The 20,420-nt window shown below is 41.0% G+C and overlaps 1 protein-coding gene across 6 annotated transcripts in view; it reads left to right on the plus strand.

Moving 5' to 3' along the window:
• The window catches only part of LOC116726603 (myoferlin), a 39,371-nt gene that overhangs the window by 11,984 nt on the left and 6,967 nt on the right, over nucleotides 1-20,420 (plus strand). For 2 of the 6 annotated variants that reach the window (XM_032573376.1, XM_032573377.1), the window contains exons 11-39: nucleotides 2,166-2,281; nucleotides 2,376-2,502; nucleotides 2,580-2,683; nucleotides 3,264-3,332; nucleotides 3,412-3,455; nucleotides 3,987-4,069; nucleotides 4,185-4,223; nucleotides 5,604-5,755; nucleotides 5,837-5,950; nucleotides 7,545-7,722; nucleotides 8,037-8,161; nucleotides 8,842-8,951; nucleotides 10,065-10,257; nucleotides 10,381-10,536; nucleotides 10,654-10,785; nucleotides 11,214-11,377; nucleotides 12,661-12,775; nucleotides 12,984-13,086; nucleotides 13,830-13,972; nucleotides 14,093-14,263; nucleotides 14,489-14,582; nucleotides 14,670-14,747; nucleotides 15,513-15,694; nucleotides 16,114-16,272; nucleotides 17,434-17,535; nucleotides 17,613-17,774; nucleotides 18,485-18,650; nucleotides 18,725-18,801; nucleotides 20,361-20,372. In XM_032573376.1, the coding sequence (XP_032429267.1) occupies nucleotides 2,166-2,281; nucleotides 2,376-2,502; nucleotides 2,580-2,683; nucleotides 3,264-3,332; nucleotides 3,412-3,455; nucleotides 3,987-4,069; nucleotides 4,185-4,223; nucleotides 5,604-5,755; nucleotides 5,837-5,950; nucleotides 7,545-7,722; nucleotides 8,037-8,161; nucleotides 8,842-8,951; nucleotides 10,065-10,257; nucleotides 10,381-10,536; nucleotides 10,654-10,785; nucleotides 11,214-11,377; nucleotides 12,661-12,775; nucleotides 12,984-13,086; nucleotides 13,830-13,972; nucleotides 14,093-14,263; nucleotides 14,489-14,582; nucleotides 14,670-14,747; nucleotides 15,513-15,694; nucleotides 16,114-16,272; nucleotides 17,434-17,535; nucleotides 17,613-17,774; nucleotides 18,485-18,650; nucleotides 18,725-18,801; nucleotides 20,361-20,372 (3,470 nt within the window). The remainder of the gene's footprint in view (nucleotides 1-2,165; nucleotides 2,282-2,375; nucleotides 2,503-2,579; nucleotides 2,684-3,263; nucleotides 3,333-3,411; nucleotides 3,456-3,986; nucleotides 4,070-4,184; nucleotides 4,224-5,603; nucleotides 5,756-5,836; nucleotides 5,951-7,544; nucleotides 7,723-8,036; nucleotides 8,162-8,841; nucleotides 8,952-10,064; nucleotides 10,258-10,380; nucleotides 10,537-10,653; nucleotides 10,786-11,213; nucleotides 11,378-12,660; nucleotides 12,776-12,983; nucleotides 13,087-13,829; nucleotides 13,973-14,092; nucleotides 14,264-14,488; nucleotides 14,583-14,669; nucleotides 14,748-15,512; nucleotides 15,695-16,113; nucleotides 16,273-17,433; nucleotides 17,536-17,612; nucleotides 17,775-18,484; nucleotides 18,651-18,724; nucleotides 18,802-20,360; nucleotides 20,373-20,420) is intronic. The other 4 variants (XM_032573381.1, XM_032573382.1, XM_032573378.1 and 1 more) reach the window with 3 other exon arrangements.

Here is a 20,420-nt window from a genome sequence, read left to right on the forward strand (position 1 = left end):
AACACTTTATTTGTCAATCTTATGCATAAGACTGACATGACACTGTCATAAACATGACAGAACACCCGTCATGAACATGAAGGAGTCTTTATGAATGTCTATGATGGTTGTCATGAAGTGTCATTCGGTAAATAATGACACTTTTAAGGCAAAGTGGCTTTAAAAGATGCATTGAAAGTCCATTAAAAGTCTCAACTTTGCATTATTTTGTAAATAATGACACTTTAACTCAAAGTTGGGGCTTTTAATGGGCTTTCAATGCAACTTTTAAAGACACTTTGCCTTAAAAGTGTCATTATTTACCGAGTAACACTTCATGACAACATTCATAAAGACTCCATGCTCATGACAGGCGTTATGTCTCGTTTATGACAGCGTCATGTCAGTCTAATGCACACCCCATCAAATAAATTGTTACCCAACTTTCTATCTATCAGACAATATGTAGCTTTCGGTGCTTTTCTTAATCTAGTTGTTTCTTTTCTTATGAAAATGCTGAAGTAGTTCTCAGAGAGAGAAACTAATTGTTGCCTGGTAAAAGTCGGGTCAGCGCAGTCCGAAGCCCTCATAATCACATGTTAATTTTTAGCATTTTGTAGGCATTTAGCTGTAACAGCTGTAGAAATTCCAGATTTTCAGTTGAAATTCCAATAGAACCCCAAATGTTTTAAGTCTGAACCTCTTCAGTCTGAATTTGACAGCTATTTTGAAGTTGTTTTCTGCAAAACTGAAAGTGCAAATGTGAAATACTCAAAGAAAGTACACCGGATCTTGGTTCAAAAAATTCTTCAGACATGATCTCCGAACTCTTCACAATAATAAACATGGGTGAGTTCACTACACACTGCACAGAACAGCTCCTGTTTTGGTTCAGATTTAAACAAGCAGTGTGTACTGACTACAGCAAGCAGTTTCAACTTAAAGCAACCTATAAATCCCAGGCTAAGGCATCCAGAAGCACATGTAATCGAATGGCTAACACATGCGACGGCATACTTATAAAGCCAAAACGAGGCTAAACCTACAAACAGCATAAAGACTCCACAGTGTTTGCCTTCTATAGTCAGGATGAGCAACGGTTGAAAAAGACGACAGGCAAACAACATTAGCTCCGAAACTACAAGGTTCTAGTGACAACAGTTTGCTGCTGTGTTCAGGCGTCTCTTCCTGTATGTTTCTGATAATACATTTGACTTGGAGCAAAGTGGCAATCATTGTGTTAACGCTGTCAATACATATTTGTTAATCTGACCTTGTAAACTTAGACAACTAATCAAATCTCTAATAAAGTACAAGCTGTGGATTACTGAAACAGCCAAAACTGTCCATCGGTACAATAAACGCTCACCGGCGCTTGATCAGATACACACTATATCTGTTCATTTGTCAACATGGTGGACACAGAGAAGAAGGCTAGGAGTTTCAGAAATTTCAAATCAAAACTCTGTTGGCTTTACAGATTGGTCCAAAAAGGAGAAAATATCCAGTGGGAAAAAAATGGTGAAGATGAAAAATCCTTATCAGAGGAGAGTGACTGATTTTAACATAATACATGGAAAACAGTCAAGGAATGACTGCAGAATATTATCTCTGAACAAGCAGACGTTGACACTAGGGGCCACTCCTGACAGAGAGGTACAGGAAACAGGCAGCAGCTCACACAGACTGACCAAAACTGGATAGTGATTGGTTGGAAAAATGCTGCCTTTAGCTTCAGACACAACATTACCATAAGCATAAAAGCATGGATCCATCCTGCCTTGTATCAACAGTTCAGCCTGGTGTTATGGAGGATGGTTTTTTTTTTGGCACATTTTGGGTCCTTTAAGCAACATTTAAACATGTTTCTGCTGCTGATGTCCATCCCATCATCCAGCAGGATAACACGCTGTGTCACAAATCTCAAATGAGTCCACTGGTTTTCTGAACTTGACAATGAATCTACTGTCCCCCAACGGCCTCAGCAGTCACCAGATTTCATTCCAACACAGCACATTTGCGCCGAAATGGAAGCGTTCCATCATAAAACTCCAGCGACTGTGAAATCGCATCAGTACGGACTGGAAACCGCCGAGGAATGCTTGAATCTTTCTCTGCCTGCACGTGAAAGGGGCCGGGGAATCTGTGATTCTCGTGTCCTGATTATATTTGTTTTCATTCTGCAGCCCATTGTGTGATGAGGAAGTGGCTCCTGTTGAATGACCCAGACGACTCCAGCTCTGGTGCTAAAGGCTACCTCAAAGTCAGCCTGTTTGTTGTGGGGACGGGAGATGAGCCTCCGGTTTGTAGTCACTGATACTACGCGTGCCTCAAATACAGAATTTGCTCCCGTTTTCCATTTATTTTATTATTTTTGGAATCTGTTCTGACTGCAGTTGGAGAAGAGGGAGTCTAATGATGACCAGGATGACATAGAGAGCAACCTGCTGCTGCCAGCAGGAGTCACCCTGCGGAGGGCCACACTGTCCTTAAAGGTGTTCAGGGCTGAGGACGTTCCCCAGAGTAAGACGAGACCAAATCAATCAGATCACGAATCTCTGTCTGATAAAACAAATGATGTGTTGTTTTCTCGTTTTCAGTGGACAATGCATTTGCCCAGACGTTGAAAGGAATCTTTGGAGGAGAGGAAAACAAGAAGAACCTGGTGGATCCTTTCCTAGAGGCGCGGTTTGCTGGCAAAAAGGTTTCAACTCAATCCAGTCTTGTTAGCCAGTTAGGGATGAACGATATAGCTGAAATCATTCATCCATCGACTGATAAGTACGACTGATAAGTGTTTCTTATCAGTCGATATTAATAATTGATTAGATTTTAGTTTTAAATATTTGAAGTACAAGCAAGCTTTTCCTGTTTTATCCAGTTTTCCCTCCAAATCGTTTTTTATTTTTAAGTAGTTATGAGGAACGGTGGCAAAACCTGAAATTGCTGCTGCGCAAGTTACTCAACATGTTGTTGCTAAGTAACCAAAGAGTGAGTTACTTGATGCCATCCAGCTAGCTTAGCTAGCCGTGAAAGGTTGAGCAGCTAAAGCCTTTCCTTTGCCTACATCTCCCAGAATGCTGTGCGGTTCTGGCTCAGATTTCAGTGAATATTTTTATAATGAATATTAGATTAGACTTGTTATCTATTGATATTAATCCCATGTCTATCACAATGTATTATTATTTATTTCTTGTCCAGTCCTAGTCAAAGTCCTTTAATAAGAAAGCATAGATGTTAACTGCTGAGACAAAAATCTAATAACGGTGTTTTTCTGTTTCCAGTTGTGCACTCAGATCATTGAGAAGAACGCGAACCCGGAGTGGAACCAAGTTTTGAACCTTCAAGTCAAAGTAAGAAGTCCTGATCCTGTTAAAGACGATCAAGTTTAGAAAAGTTTAGTGGAAATGATTTTTTTTGTCTTCGCTGCAGTTCCCGTCCATGTGTGAGCGCATCAAGCTGACTGTGTATGACTGGTGAGTTCTTCTGTTTCAAAGCATCCAGGCTGCAGCTGTGTATCGCAGCTGGGAAAATGTGCCTCCATGTTTCTGCAATGTGGTCAGTGACATTCGGTGTGTGTGTGTGTGTGTGTGTGTGTGGGGGGTGCAACAACCACTTAAGAATAATGCAGGGCAGTGACTCAGACTGCGGTGGCCCTTCCCTTTTCCCTCAATAACATGTTCTGTTGGCTGCGCTGAGCTAATTTTCATCACAGTATCTGGGAAAAAAAAAAAAAGTGTTCACATAGCTCAGGTTCAGGAAGGCCAGAGGGAAATAAGCTCAAGAGGAAAAGGTTAGAGAAACGACATGCCTCTTTAGGAGCTGATAACATATTTAAATCTTGGTGTAATTTGATTCCATGCAGAAAACTTCCAGACTCAAAGTAACAAAAAAATAAAGATTTTAATTTTGCCTTCTTAGTAATGAAACCATAATAACTCACTTACTGTGTTATTTTAAAAAATGCAGGGAAGAATGAAATGTCTTTACCTGATGTTTGGCTGCAGGGATCGGCTGACAGGAAATGATGCTGTTGGCACCACATACCTGAACCTGACCGAGATATCCTCCTCTGGTGGAGAGATAGAAGGTACGGGACTTCTGTTTGAGTTCAGTGTCTGAAAAGTGCAAAAACTGGAGGAGAAGTTTTCTAATCCAAGTAGCAGAACTTTTAAATTGTTGTTCTTTTTTTTCTTTTGGAATAGAGGAACATGCAGATAATGGGGAAATGGCATCGTTTAAAGGTTCACCTGCGCTTTTTGTTCTGTGTTGCATGTGATGTTATGCATTGAGCATGCTAGCGCTTGTGATTAGCCATGGGCCGGTATGAAGTTCTCTCTAAGCTACGCTTTCCCAGTAACTGATTCAGACTCGGATGAGATTTATTTTGTTAAATTTACAACATTCCTAAAAAAGGAGGCAAAATGAAACACTGTTTAACAAATCAATAGTTTAGGCTTCTACTTTCCCACCCTTTTGCACATAGAATAAAACAAAACCTGTTTTTATTTAAGACAATAGATTTTATTGTCAGTTGTGAATAAGTCATTTAGTAGACTACAGCAAAAATACTTAGGCATTTTTTAATGGTTTAAATGCTTATTGTACAGGATAATACAGTGCTGAATGCAAAATTAGTATAATGAGGGTCAGTCAGAGTTTGTGACAAACCTGGGCAATTCAGTTCTTTTTATTTATATTTTTTAACAAAGCTTGACTGAAATAGAATTTGAGCCAGGCTTAGAAAAACCCCCAATTGAGAATAAAGTCTTAATAATGAGAAAAGTTGCATAAGAATAAAGTTAAAGTAGCACAAGAATAAACTCGTATTACCAGATTGAAATGGTAGTATTTTTAAAATGAATTAGTAATTTTACAACTCCAACACAAAAAATCTTAAATCTAAATGATGAATTTTGAGCATCTAGTGAAGTTATGGTTATCAGTTTTACAAATAGAACATCATCTTTTAGCGGATGAGGACCAAATTGTCACTGGCAGGAGTTTGGAACGTTTGTGCAAACGACTGAGTCTAATTCGAAGAAAGAACCTCGGGCTAAATGAGCTGCTCGGGTCAGATCTTAAAACCTCTTTTGAAAATTAACTCTCATTAAAATGACTTTCTTGTAATTTTATGACTTTCTTCTGGTGTTTTTATCTTATATTCTTGTAATATTTTGACTATTCTCATAATTACTAAAAATCCTTGGCCCTGACATACTGTATATAGAAATGCTAAACAATGGTGACTATATTTAAACCAAAACCCCCAAAATAAGGGCTCATGAAATATTGAATGAAGGTTGTGTATAATAGCATAAACTATTCATAATTACCAGACCCAGTGGGGGACGTAAAATGTCAGACTTCATTGTTTGAAGCTGTTGGTGAAACCTAAACGTTTTGAAACCTCGGCACATTTCGATGCTGGCTAACCGGCCCATGTCTAATTGTGGTCAAGTCCTGTTTGTGCATAGTGTTGGTACCGCTGCTCTCTGCTCTGTTCTGACCCGATAAGTTTTCCGTGTTGACCTCACACCTCCCTGTCACTTCAGTTTGTTCCCGCCTGCTTTCCCAGCATGACCTACTAACAAGCAGAACTTTGCTCATGTAAATTTGTCCAGAGATGACCTCTGCTGCCGTCTCCCCAGCTGACTCAGGAGAGTCTCAGGTGGGTTTCCTGCCCGTGTTTGGACCCTGTTACATCAACCTGTACGGCAGTCCCAGAGAGTTCACAGGCCTCCCGGACCCCTACGAGGCTCTGAACCTTGGCGAGGTACCAGCACCATTTTGCTTTTAGCCTTTCCTTTCTTTTGTACGATAATCTTGAGTTCCTAATAATTTGAATTCACTACAGGGAGAAGGAGTGGCGTACAGGGGCAGGGTACTAGTGGAGCTCTCCACGAAGCTGGAGGGGAAAGCAGACAAAGCAGTTGAAAGTATCCACAGTGACGACATCCTTGTGGTTCAGGTACTGCAGCTGTTCATCTCAGAGGGACAGTATCATGTAAAATTGACTTTTTTGAGCTTTACATCATGTTATAACGTTATTCTCTCCTCAAAAACATACCTGGAGTGTTGCCTCGATTTTTTCATGTATGTTTGAGAAATTCTTTAATCTCCATGGCAAAATGCTTGTGCAAAATGCTTGGGTGGACCTAGCCCCGCCCAGCTCTCGATCTTTCACCTCACAGACGACCCCTTCCTCACTCAGCTCCTTCAGACTAGCCAGCTTCAATTAGCAAACACCTGCTGGAACTGAACGTCAGCTGAGCTCATTATAGGAGCTACTTCTCTGTGCAACGCTGTTGAAAACGTTATTAAAGTGATGGAGTAGCCATGTTGTGACGATTTGCTGAAGGCGGAGTTTCAGAAAGAGCAGGAGTTTTTAAAAAGACAGAGGCCCAATTTCAAGGCGTCAAATTTCTTTAAAGTCATATTTGACAACTTTTGGCAACTGCTGATTTTCTGACAACTGAAGGTGACATAGTTACTTGATAGTGTTGTGAGATAGTAATATGTGCCTGGAAAATACATATTGTTCCTTTTAAATTTCAAGTTTGTTGCCTGAAGTGAGTTTGTGGAGGAAATTATATTTGCCAATTAGAGTTTTCATAGTACAGTTATGTTTTTAGCTGTTCCTTCCTCTTGTCTGATAACCTTGTAGCATTCTTTTGGAGTTCCTAATGGTTATTCTGGTGGGAAGAAATCAGACATTATTTCAATATCTTGTTTTGTGAAGGAAAACTGATTTTAGATAATTGTGACTTCTCTTTAAGAGCTATGAATAACAGAAATATTTATGTTCTAGGTATTATAATTTGAGTGCCATACAAAAATTATGTATTGTTACAAATCAGTTGGGATCAAAGGTTATGTCACACTGTGTGAAAAATGGGTATCTTACAGTTACAACAGTCGCTTTGTCTTTAACAGAGATAAGAGGATTAAGGACAGAATGTAAACTGTGAACACATTCCTTACAGAACGTTAGGAATGTGTCCAACTCGTTAACTCTGATGGAGGTTAAAAACTGAAAAGCAATAAAACATCAACTTTACAGCCATGACCTCTCCCCTGGGCCCCAACATGATGAACAACAGGGACCTGAAGCCAGAGATTACCAGATCACAGCTGCAGCCTTGTGGCCCCTCAGGTGGCCCCTCAGGAGGCCCCTCATGCTCCACCACTCTGTCTTCAGCTGGGTGGAGCTGCACATGAACAGAGCGGCACATCGCTTTGCTCTCCTGGATCAGGCTTAACCCAGCAGGACCCCGGCCCTCGAGGACTGGATCTGGAGCTGACAACCTGACAACTGCTGAAACAGGAGACGTATTCCCACAATAATAACTTCCACAATGAAGAGGGTTGTTAGCATACCTAGCATAGCATATTAGCACTGAGGTTTAATCCATTTATTGACTGGAAAATTTATTAGATTTGAGTTGCAAGCTGAAAACCATCCCATTCTAATCACTGTTAAAACTTATTCATCATTTCGACAACATAGCTAGCATTTTATCATATAAAAGTTAACATACTGTTTTTTCTTCCCCATTCTTAAGAAGTACCAGCGAAGAAGAAAATACTGTCTGTGCGCAGTCTTCCACAGCGCCTCCATGATCCAGGAGCCTGGCGAACCCATCCAGTTTGAGGTCAGCATTGGTAACTACGGCAACAAACTGGACACCACCTGTAAACCCCTGGCCTCCACCACCCAGTACAGCTGTGCTGTATTTGATGGTATGTGATTAAGCTGTTTGTTTTATAGTCACTGATGCAACCAACAGTCTAAAGCTCTTTAAATCAGGGCTGCTCAAGTCCAGTCCTCGGGAGCTACCATCCTGCAACTTTCAGATGCATCCCTGCGCCAACACACCTGAATCAGATGAGTGGCTCGTTACCAGGCCTGTTTAGAGCTGATCCCCGGCTGTTGGAGTAAGGATGCTTCTAAAAGTTGCAGGATGGTAGCTCTCGAGGACTGGACTTGAGCAGCCCTGCTTTAAACGAAACGTTTCAAGGCTTCACTGGACCTCACCTGTGGTTCTGTTTCCCAGGTAACCATTACTACTACCTGCCCTGGGCAAACACTAAGCCAGTGGTTGTTCTCACGTCCTTCTGGGAGGACATTGGTCACCGCCTCGATTCTGTCAACATCATCCTCTACATCACACACCGCCTGGTAAACATCAGTGTTTTCTTTGCTAACTAAAGTCCTGATGCAACATATTTATTTTATTGGGACTTCTTGATGTGTTAAAGCTGCTGTATGTAACTTTTATAAAAAAATGTATTTTGCATAATTATGTAATTGTCACTATGTCGTAGCAACATAAGATCAGACAGATGAAAAAAATCCAATGAGAAACAACAATCAGAGCCAGGGGGCGGGGCTTAGCACTGTCAATCATGCCCCCCACCCCTTCCCTTGCTTTCTGCTACCACTAGAGTTTCTCTGCGTCAACAGAGCCTGTCCTGAATGCTAATCCTAGTTAGCATAGCCACCAATGTTGACTGATGAATGGTTTTCCTGAAACTATAATTTGTTTCTCCACCATTAGCACATTTAGCAGTGAGAACACAAAGTTGATTGACAGCTCTAAGGCCCTCCTCCTGGCTCTGATTGGTTGTTTCTGACCTGGAGGCGGTGCATTTCTTCAGACAGCTATAGAAGCACAGGGAGGAGAAACAATCTTTTTCACAGATTATCTGTCCCATGCCGTCACAACATGGTGACAGTTTTAACAAATATGTAAAAATAAAACTTTTTTTAAATAAAAGTTGCACACTGCAGCTTTAAAGTTGATCTGAGAATATGTGAGAGGGAGCTGCTTGTTCAGTGTTCTGTGTTTCATGTTTTAGCAATCCAACCTGGATGCATTTAAAACGGCCATATTGGCTAAAGTTCCCGACAGCCAGCTGGCAGAGGTGTGGATGAAGTTACTCAATCAGTTGATTGAAGACTTGGACAGGTAAACAGAGAAAGGGTCTATTTCCTGCCTGTCTAACAGGAGATGCACCCTACAGCATTTTGTAGAGTGATTATCTTGACTTTTTGTAAAACATTTTCACATTCAGCTTCAATTTTGGTTTATTCCAGTTTCACTTTCAGAACCATAATAGAACCGGATTCAAAATAAAGGCACCTTTCTAAAATAATGGCTTTTGTTGTTTTTTGCAAAGTAATTTTGGCAACAACAACAAAAAAAATATCACTTTTGCCATGAAATGACTTGGGCCACTATTTTACAAAGGTGACTCTATTTCCATTTTGTATTAGGAGAGTGAGTCTCACATTGGATGTGAGAATCTCTTGAGGTTAAACCAAATCATCTTTGTGTTGCTGAACGGCTGCCTACATTTCCATTTCTGGCATGTTTTCTGAAATGTTGAAAGTGCAAAAAGTTAAACAGCGGTTCTTCTGTTCAGCCTTCCTGTTATCCAATTAGCCTTGCTCTCTTCCAGATTGAAGAAACGTGTGTGTTGCAGGGCTCAAACATACATTAAATTTTTTTCAAATCCAATTTGATTCCTGATTTTAATCATTTATTTTTCCCCCTTCACTTTCTTTACTTATTGTTTTTATTTTTACTTTTTTTTTTTCAAATGATAGAAATTATTTTCAAAAAAATTTTGACTTTTATTTCAATAATCTCTTCCTTCTTGGATGCTGAGTTGACCTGAAATCAAATTCAAAATAATTAGAAAGATGATGAGTCTTGGGTGCGCTGACATCACTCCTAACTATGGAAACCCAAGTAGTGAATTGGTGGGGAATATTCCAGAATTTGGACTGAATAAATTATTAGCTATGAAAATGATTGACTGTGGAAATGTTTCAAATCAAAAATTTATATAATTTCAAAGACATATTGCAGAGCCCTATTTATTTCACTCTTAAATGGGGCCTAAACACCTTTTACAAAATGCTAGAAATGGTTAGCTTCGAGTCTTTGTTGGTGCATCTCTGCTTCAGTGAAAGGGAGGTCAGGTTAAAGGATCAGAATAACCACAAATTAACAAGACCAGAAAATGTATTGACATGTGGATAATGATTGTGACTGACTGTGTGTGTTCTCGTGGAGTTTCCCCACCCCTGACCTGGAGGGCCGCTCCAACCTGACATCTCTGGACATCCAGATCAAGAAACTACGAGACAGCGCTCTGACGTCCATCAAGGTGGCCGCGAGACGCATGAGAGAGGAGGCCAGGGAAATCCCAGACACACTGCCGGACATAGAGAGCTGGGCGGACAAGCTCAACCAGCTGGCCGACGAGGTACACACACACACACAGGAAGCCCAAAGGTTTGAGGCTGGGTTCCGGCTGGCGTTCAGGAATTGTTTCAAAAACTCCTAATATGGCCAAAGTTTTCTCTGCCAACATTCTCCTCGTCTGCAGCCCCAGAACAGCATGCCTGACGTGATCATCTGGATGCTGCGCGGCGAGAAGCGTGTGGCCTACAGCCGCATCCCGGCTCATCAGATCCTCTACTCCACCTACAGCGAGCAGGCCTGTGGGCAGCACTGTGGCCAGACTCGGACCATCTTCCTGAAGGTACACAGTGTGTGTGTGGGGGGGTAAGAGACGCTGGACCAGATTCTGCTGTTAGATTTTCTGAACTGCTACTTTCTTCATCATCTTGTTGAAGCTTTGTGGTGTTCATGCCCTCAGTACCCCATGGACAAGACCAAAGGCCTGAAGGTTCCGGTTCAGGTCAGGGTCAACATGTGGCTGGGCCTCTCTGCACAAGAGAAAAGGTTCAACGCCTTCTCAGAGGGAACCTTCAGTGTGTTTGCTGAACTGGTATGAGACTTCAACAACTGAGCTTTAATGGAGAATTATTTTATTTTTTTTGTCAAATAAATGTTTCAATATAAAGTTTCATCCAGCTTGGAAGTTGTTACTTAATCAACAACGCTTGAACAGTTCAAGATTGTTTCATAAGTAAATTCTGAGAAGCATATGATTGTATTCAGCCCCCTTTACTATGATGCTCCTAAATATGTAGCCAACTTCCTTCAGTTTGTTTCACTTCCTAGTCAGAGTACGATCTGTTGGTATATAAGTTGGTATATAAAGCTGAGCTCTGTTCAGTCATCCAAACATAATCGCATAAATGTCAACAAAATAAATAGAAGTATATAGTAATAAGAGAGAAACTGGATAAAAGTTTAAGGATATACATGCCTGTCCAGTCGCTTTCAGTCGCCGTGTCGTCTGCTGTGTTGCAGTATGAAAACCAGGCCAAAGTGTTTGGGAACTGGGGGACCACCGGACTGGTGGGCCGCCACAAGTTCTCCGATGTGACGGGAAAACTGAAGCTGAAGCAGGAATACTTCATGCCACCCAGAGGATGGGAGTGGGAGTCCGACTGGTTCATCGACCCGGAGAAAGCGTGAGAACACACAGGTTTAATGAAGGGAGACAAGTTTGTCTAAACTAGTCTTTGCTTATTTAGTAAATTCAACACAGAAAAACTTATTTTATTCACCAGGACTAAATTGAATGGGTCACACTTCCTCTGCTTTATTCACATTTCTCTCATTCCACAGAAAATGACTTGATGTCTGTAGCAGAACGTACCAGTGAGCTGGAAGTTCTGGTTTCCACAACAGTCAGTCTTGATGTTTGATGAAATCCCCCCAAAACGAAATGAGCTCATTATTATGACTAGGCTAACAGAGCTAGCTTGAATTGTCTCTCTTGCATTGTAAGGAGATGAATGAGACAAGTTAGTCTTGATAGAAAGAAATGAATGTTGCCAGCATCACTGAGCAATACTTCAGGATCTGTTGTAATGTTTGTAATATTGGGAGTTTTGAACAATCCCATAATGTCAAATAAATTTCAAAGAACCACGTTTGTCAAAGAAAAAAATATATCTTATGATCGCAAGATGTTATGAGATACAAGTTGTTGTTTTTTTCTATCAAAGAGGTGGAAATGGGCTTCCATGTCAGATAATTACTTCTCATTAAAAAGAGAACAGAGAGGATTAGCAACCTGTGCCCCGCCCCTTTAATTAGTCGCAGTAAACAGAAAGAGGCAGCGCTGTGGGGAAGCGTCGTTTTGAAAACCTGTTAAGTTCATTCTAACTGGAATCGAACTAAACGGCAAACATTTCTGCCTCCCTCATGGTCGTTTCCGTAGAAACTGCTTCTGATTTTAAAGCTTCCCCCAAAGCACGTGTGTCTCTAGGCACCAAATTACATCAGTCATTGTTTTTCGCAATCCCATGATCGTAGAAATTCGCGCCAAAATCAACAGAACCCCGCATTTTTTCATGCTAATGCAGAATTGTGAGTTTATTGCAAATTTTCCGCAAAAAAACCCCTAACTCCCACCTGCAGTTGGAACATTTTCTACTTTGATGATTTCCTACTATGATTATGATTGCAAAGAAAAATCACAAAAACAAACATGAAATCCTGGAGGTACTGATCCAATGTGAAAAAACTTTCAATGTTGAAGTAATTATGGAATGTAGACACAGCTATTTATTTATATTTTACTTATTTGCTAATGGGTTTTATCAATACCCGTGAGAACAGTCATGATTTACATGTGGCCCAAAATGAGTTTGACCCCTCTGCCTTAGGGCTTTACTTAATTTTAACCCAATTACACTGAATATTTGCATTATTTTTTTTATTAAAAGATGGTTTGGCTTTGTTTCAGCCTGCTAACCGAGGCAGACGCCGGACACACAGAGTTCATGGACGAGGTGTTCCAGAACGAGAGCCGTTTCCCTGGCGGAGAGTGGAAGGCCGCCTCGGAGCCGTACACAGACGTGGTGAGAGCAGCGAGCCGCGGCGCAGAGCATACACACCCACACACACACCCCATCAGGATCTCTACGACAAAAATACACAAATTTGGATGTTTTAATATTAATTAAACCTGCGGATCATCTCTCTGTTACTCGGTTGCTTAAAAATAAAAAAAGAGATGCACGCTCCTGATTATGAAAATGCAGCTGACCTGATTCGTGTGTTGGGCAGAACGGAGAGAAAAGCCGAAACCCTAAAGAGTTCGACTGTCCTCCGGGCTGGACGTGGGAGGACAGCTGGACGGTGGACATCAACAGAGCTGTGGATGATCAAGGTGCAGAAACTCATAATGTGTTATTTTACTTCCATAAACTGAGCTTTTCATGGTTGTTCTTTGATCTAATCAATGCTCCCACTGCCAGCTGCAGAAATACACTGCTGGTCAGTTAGAAACAACCAATCAGAGCCAGGAGGAGGGGCTTAGTGCTGACAATCACCTCATGTAGTGACAGAGGAACAGCTTACAGATACAGGAAAACTGTTCATCTACCATCATTGTAGTAGTCAAGCAGAGGGCAGAGAGAGGCTGTGAGCAGCACATATTCCAGGGTAATTGACAGCTCTAAGGCCCTCCTCCTGACTCTGATTGGTTGTTTCTGAATGGAGCAAAAGAGCTCGATTTCTTTTTTTTTTCTCTGAGATTATTATTGTCATTCTGTCACAACCCCACCTAACCCTAACAGCTTTAAGAAATATGTAAAAAAAAACACACCAAAAAAACATTTCTAAGTATAAAAGTTACATACTATAAGTGTAGACCACTGGCGATTTAGATCCCATGAATTAAGAATCGCATGCAACACAAATTAATGTGTGAAGGCAGGTGAATGAACCAATCACATACATTTATTTCTGTAGAGCTGTAAAGCAGTGAGCTCTGCACCAAAGTGCTCTCCATTAATTCAGGGGTAAAAGAACTGAAATATCATTAGAAGAAACATAAAAATGACAAAATACTGCAAGAATAAAATGAATGATAAAAGTATACAACTCTGTGTGTGTGTGTGTTCTGTACAGGCTGGGAGTACGGGGTGACCATTCCTCCAGATGATAAGCCCCTATCCTGGGTCCCTGCTGAGAAGATGTACCACGTCCATCGGCGGAGGAGGTTGGTCCGGCCCCGAAAGAGAGCGCCGCGTCCCGCCGGAGCGGCACCAGAGGTCGGTATCTGATGCCGCGGCTTAGTGCAGGAACTGTCAGAAATGATGCCACATGCATTTCTGCATTTATCCATTTAAGAAAAAATTGTCACCTTGAGATGTTTGTTCTCAAACGCACAGAGGAGAGATCAAGGTGACCCCGCGGGATGGGAATTCTCCTCCCTGATCGGCTGGAAGTTCCATCGAAACGAGCGCTCCTCGGACTCGTTCCGTCGACGGCGCTGGAGGAGAAAGATGGCGCCCGAAGATCGCCTCGGAGCCTGCGCCATCTTTCAGCTGGAGGGCGCATTAGTGAGTGAAACTGGATCCACCGTCACAGACGGACAGATTCTCGTTCGGAGCAGCAAACAGTTCTGTTGGTAATTCAGAGGAAGCAGGAACTGACTGTGAGCTTAATGAGTCACCAAATATTTACCCACGATTAATGAAGGCCGGCTCCTCAGGCGCAGTTTGGCTTGTATTTGCCGTGTGACACATGAACACGCCGCTTAAGGATGTTTCTGCTTTGGTCTGCAGGGCGTCGATACAGAGGACAAGGAGAAAGGCTCCAAAGGCGACGCCACCAAGCTGTTTGGTGCCAACACCCCCACCGTGTCCTGTACCTTTGACAGTGAGCCACAGACAATCAGAACATAACATACCACAGGCCAGAAGGGTCAGATGTGAATTTATTGTATTTTCCGTAACTCCTCTGCAGGGTCATACATGTACCACCTCCGAGTCTATCTCTACCAGGCCAGGAACCTGATCTCTATGGACAAAGACAGTTTCTCTGGTAAGATTTTATCTGTGGGGGAAAAAAATATATGGATCCATGTCAGGAAATTAGAATGTTATGAAAAAGTTTATTTTATTTCAGTCGAAAAAGTGAAATCCTTTTAAAGGATCGCTTCTGCAGCAGGTCAAACGGCGCTCTGCTACTGGGCCGCGTTTGAAAAGTTACACAGTAAAATATTAACAGCAATATTTGGTTTATTTAGCCTGGGAAATAAACTGAGTGTTCATTTTCAAAGTTATATTTTAATCATGTTCATACATTCATAAATGTGTGCAGTTCCTAACCAGATATAATTCACAAGCCAAATGTTTAGTTAAATTAAGTATTAAATTTGAAGCTAAATATTTAGTCTGTAGACTAAATATGTAGTTTACAAACTAAATATTTAATTCTCAAGCTAAATATTTATCTCTGACATAAATATTTAGTCATGAGTTAAATATTTAGCTTGATGGCTAAATTTTTAGGTCTGAGCTAAATCTTTAAAGAAAATATCTCAATTGGAACTAAATATCTAGTTGGCAAACACAATATTTGTAAACTAAATATTTAGCTACAAAAAAACCTAAATATTTAAATCACAAGCAAGTCGGTTGATGTGACTATATCTCAGACCACGTTTTTAAAGTGACCTGGACAAAAGCAGTTCAGCATCATGTCCGCTACAGATCTCCCTCTTGACCATGACGAGTCTTTGTGTTTTTAATAAGACTGACCCATTCAAATGAAGATGAGGTAAAATCATGTCTTCCCATGTTACAGATCCGTACGCGCACGTTTCCTTCCTTCACGTTAGCAAGACGACCGAGAAGCTCCGGGCCACGCTGAACCCGACCTGGGACCAAACTCTGATTTTCAGCGACGTGGAGATTTACGGAGACCCCAAGAACGTCGTCGCCAATCCTCCAGACGTGGTGCTGGAGTTCTACGACAGTGACCAAGTGGTAGGCTGCATGGTGGTGTTGGTAGGCTGCATGGTGGTGTTGGTAGGCTGCATGGTGGTGTTGTGTTACAACGATTGAAAGATCCCATTTACAGATGAAATGGCTTCAGACTGTAAATGCATCGTTCAAAAGTTGAACTTTCATAGGGCAGAAAATTGACTTTTCAAGGACTAATTTTCCTCAGGAAAGATTCAGCATGCCTTTTATTAAATGTAACATTCTTTTTCATGCCGGAGAACTTCTCTGCAGAATTGTATTTCCTTGCAAAACAACGTCCATCTCTTCCCCTCCTAACGGGCGTGACTGTGGCTGAATAAATCCGTTACCCTCTGGGAGTTTTCTCAGGTCCTCGTTGGTTCTCTGCCGTTGGGGATTCCAGCTGAACTCTGTGGAAGTGAAACATGCGATGGTGTGTGCAGGGGAAGGACGAGCAGCTGGGCCGCAGCGTTTGCGTCCCACTGGTGAAGCTGAACTCCGGGATGGATCAGACGCCCAGGCTGCTGTGGCACCCCGTCATCCAGAAGGGCCAGAGGTCTGGGGAGGCACTCGTGGCTGCTGAACTCATTCTTAAAGACAAGGTCTGATTTATCAAAAAAAAAATTATCTGTACATCTCTGGGAAACGGGTGGCTTTACATTCTTAGAAATTGTGGAGCATTGCTTCCTGCTTTGCATTTGGACTGAATTACCTGCTACACCAAATGTTCCTATACAGTTTGGTTTCTTGACACCAAACATCTCTTGATGTTTTTAAATTGAGAGGGTTGGAGGTAACGTGTTCTTACAGCTGGCAGTCTGAGCGACTGGGGTGGGGAATGCTGGGAAAAGACAGAAAGTACAACAGGAAAATGATTTTTGTTTCATTCTGTGAACAACAGAATTTGATGATGATGATGATGAGATTAGCTCATAATGTTGGGATAATCTAGTGGAGTAATGTTGATCTTTGATCAAGTTCTGCATCAAGGCTGCAGCTATTACTGTAGCAATCGATTATTCTATCAATTATTCTGAGGATTAATCCGATAATAAAACTTTTTAACCAGATAACTGCGACTTTTTCATTTTAACTTTTTAACTTGCACTTAAAAAGTATATTGTGCAACATAAAAATGCAAATTCTTCTTAAATAAGAAGTTTATTTTATTGCCTTGAATGCAAAAACAGTGATGAACAATGATGCTGTTCATCATGTGTAGCAAACGATTCAGCTGCAGCTAAAAGAATCATCATGTGTGAAACTCATTCCTTCTGTTTGACTCGTCAGAACAGAGTCAGGCTGGTCTGCTGGTTAATTTTTAAATTGACTAATTAAAAACTGGATAGTAAAAGATACTTAATCTTTAAGTTTGCTTGTTTTTACAGAATTTGAACCAGGTGAAGCTAAAACTAGAGGAGAGCTGCGTAGAACAGATCAACATTTTTTTTTATATCTTAAATGTGAAATGTATATATTTTTGGGCAGTTTTTGCTCAGTTGCTGCTCCGAATATGTTCTTTCAGGAAACAGCCTTTTTTTTGAGTCTGAATACTCCAGTTAACGGTTAATCAATTACTTGGTTGATTATTTCCATACATTTTTAGCAATCATACTTTTTAAAATGTGAAACCTGTACAAACCCTGAATTCAGTGCTCAAGTAAGAAGTTTTCTATTTTTCAAACTGGTATTTCATCCTCTTCCCTTTTGTCTCTCTACGGTCAGTCTTGGAAACAAAACGTTGAGAGTTTGTCTTTTTGCAGTCGGGTGAGGGGGATCTCCCCCTGGTTCCCCCAAAAAGAGCTGAGAACCTCTACATGGTCCCTCAGGGGATCCGGCCGGTGGTGCAGCTCACAGCCGTGGAGGTGAGGCTCATCGGCAGATGCCGGTCCATCGATGCTCTCTTTCTCTCTGTGTGACCAACTCTCCTCTCGGCCACCAGATTCTGGCGTGGGGTCTGAGGAACATGAAGACGTACCAGCTGGCGGCGGTGTCTTCCCCCAGCCTGGTGGTGGAGTGCGGAGGCCAGCGGGTGGAGACTGCTGTGATCAAGAACATGAAGAAGAGCCCCAACTTCCCCGGCTCCGTCCTCTTCATCAAAGTGGTAATGATGACGTCAACAGGGATATTTGAAATGTAGCATTTTGGTCCTTCAGTCTGAAATTGAATAAGAAATTCAACTTTTATATATTTATATATATATATATATATATATATATATATATATATATATATATTTATAGCATCAATGCACAACAAATGTTGTCTTGAGGCACTTTGCAGAAAAAGTCACATATATCCCAATTAACACTTTTTATCAAACTGTGCATTAAACTCAAAAAGAAACAGATGAACTGATGTTTTTATTTTAATAGTTGTGACCATAAAGAGAGAGAACAAATCGTTTTTCAAGAGGAGGTTTAATCTATAAAGCACTGGACATAAAAACATTTCAAATATGTTGATGTGTTCTTCCAAACACTGCAACCAGGAAATGTCTGCAGCATTTAGCGCACAACAAAGTCACATGACTTCACCCGTAATTAGTCTTTATGTCCAGTGTTTTTTAGATAAAACCTCTTTAAGAAGCTTATCACTACCTCACTGTCTAAAAAAGCTTCATAGATATTCATCATTTTGCTCCCACTTCAGTTATGCACTACTTTGTATCAAAATACATCAGTTTTTGGATAAAACACAAGTGGTAAGAGGACATGGATGAGCATTCGACATCTCAGTGTGTTTTGTTGTTAAATATAAAATCCTAAACTTCTTCCTAAAGCTTCAGGTTGTTTCCTATTCTTTCCCTCTCAGCTCCTTCCAAAGGATGAGATGTACACTCCTCCCATCGTGGTGAAGGTGATCGACCACCGGCCGTTTGGCAGGAAGCCTGTGGTTGGTCAGTGCACCATCACCTCTCTGGAGGAGTTCAGGTGCGACCCGTACGTCGTCACTTCCGAGGGAGCCAGGGCCTCCAAGAGTGAGTTCCAGTTCCTCAAGTCGACAAGTTGTTCCAGACGTGGGAGAAAATCTTTCCTCATTTCTGTCCAACAGTGGCTCTGATGATGACTGCGCCTCGTAAGGACGTTGCCATCACGATGGACGAGGGCCGACCGCTGCTGGAGGCGCAGGTTAATGCTAGCTTCTTGTATCTGACCCCCCCAGCACCGAGTTTAAACACAAACAAAATTTGGCTCCTAAAGTGTCAAATTTTGACAGATTTCAATGCTTTGGCTTGCAGTGTTTATACAGTATGTCTGCAGCTTTCAACAAACTGGCTTCCCCAACTGTCCCGTTTGTATGTATGATTACTTCCTGTAGCTTTCACTAAACCAGTGACATGGCTGTAATCCACACCGCGGCTGATTTTACCAAACATATCTAGAAGTGCTTTAATCGACACACTGAATCATTTTGATCACAGTGAGGGTGTAACATGGAGCAAAGGCTCCCTGATGGGATGACTGGCTGCTGGCCTCTTCCAGTTCGTCCAGATTTATGGTGAAAACGGCCAGAAATCATCCAGTTGACACTTTCGCCCTGAGCTGTGGCTCAGGTTGCCCAAACCACTGAGGTCTTCATAAAACTGCTGTATTTACACAACCAGACGCCTTTTACTAAGTAAATGAGTTGCAATGCATTTAAGATTTTATTATTGAGAACATTTGATTTTTTTTGTTGTTGTTGTTTTTTTAGGTTGGACCTAAAAAAACAACAACAACTAATTAACTCTAATGAGAGCCTGAAGTAAACATGACATACTTTAATTAAGCTTTTTTTGGTTTTGCCTTTAGACCACCATTTGAGTAAATAGTGTAATATCTCCCGCCTCTATTTTGTCACTTGTAAACACAGGGTTAATTTTTCACTTTTCAAACTCAAATTTCATTGTTTGTTTTCATGTCTTGTATAGTTTTTCTAGTTGAGATAGTTGATATAGTTGAGATTAATCTAAAAAAATTTGTGTTTTTTCTAGCAAATGTTCAACTTTTCAAACACAAATTTCTTTTTCTCAGAAATTAATCTTCTGAGATTAGATTAATTTCAAAATGTACATTTGTTTTTCTAAAAAAAAACAATTCTGAGATCTCAACAGTTCTGGGTTTTTGTTTTTTTTTTTGGTTGAAATTAACTTTTTTATATAGTGGAGCATAAATCCTCTGGGACATTTGATGGGAGTGGATCATGTCTACATTAGTAGTTTAATGTGCTGTGCTTGTTAGTCCTATCTAATGCACCGTTCTTTCTTTCCTCAACAGGGTAATTCACTTTTTAGACTGTTCTAAGTAGATTAACACGTCTTTATTTCACATGTTTTCATTTAGTTTTCTCTGTGCTGTTTGTACTGTACGCTTTTTGAAAAATGCACCACAGAAGAGCGAGACCAACTCGATCACCAACCAGATAATTTTGCCGCATCCTGGTCTGAATTTTGGTTCAGCTCCAGCTATAAATCTAAACTCTAATTTGAACCTTTTTTAAAACTTTGATTGGTCGAAGCTAGTAAAACTGGAAGACTTTTGTTAGAGGTGCATCTGCCTTCCTTGTTACACCCTTGTACCATCAATCATAAAAACAGGAATGCTCACTAATCCTTCGCCACATTTCTTTCGCCATGTGTGTTCTCTGATGGTGATGTCATGACTGAGTCATTTATTGACCTTTTTTCTCGTCCTGTCTGTCTTCAAAGCACGCAGAAAAGGTGAGACAAACATTTCTAGCGTTCAAGTTCTGATTGCACATTTAACTC

The sequence above is a fragment of the Xiphophorus hellerii genome, chromosome 10, assembly GCF_003331165.1.
Source record: "Xiphophorus hellerii strain 12219 chromosome 10, Xiphophorus_hellerii-4.1, whole genome shotgun sequence".
Lineage (NCBI taxonomy): Eukaryota > Metazoa > Chordata > Actinopteri > Cyprinodontiformes > Poeciliidae > Xiphophorus > Xiphophorus hellerii.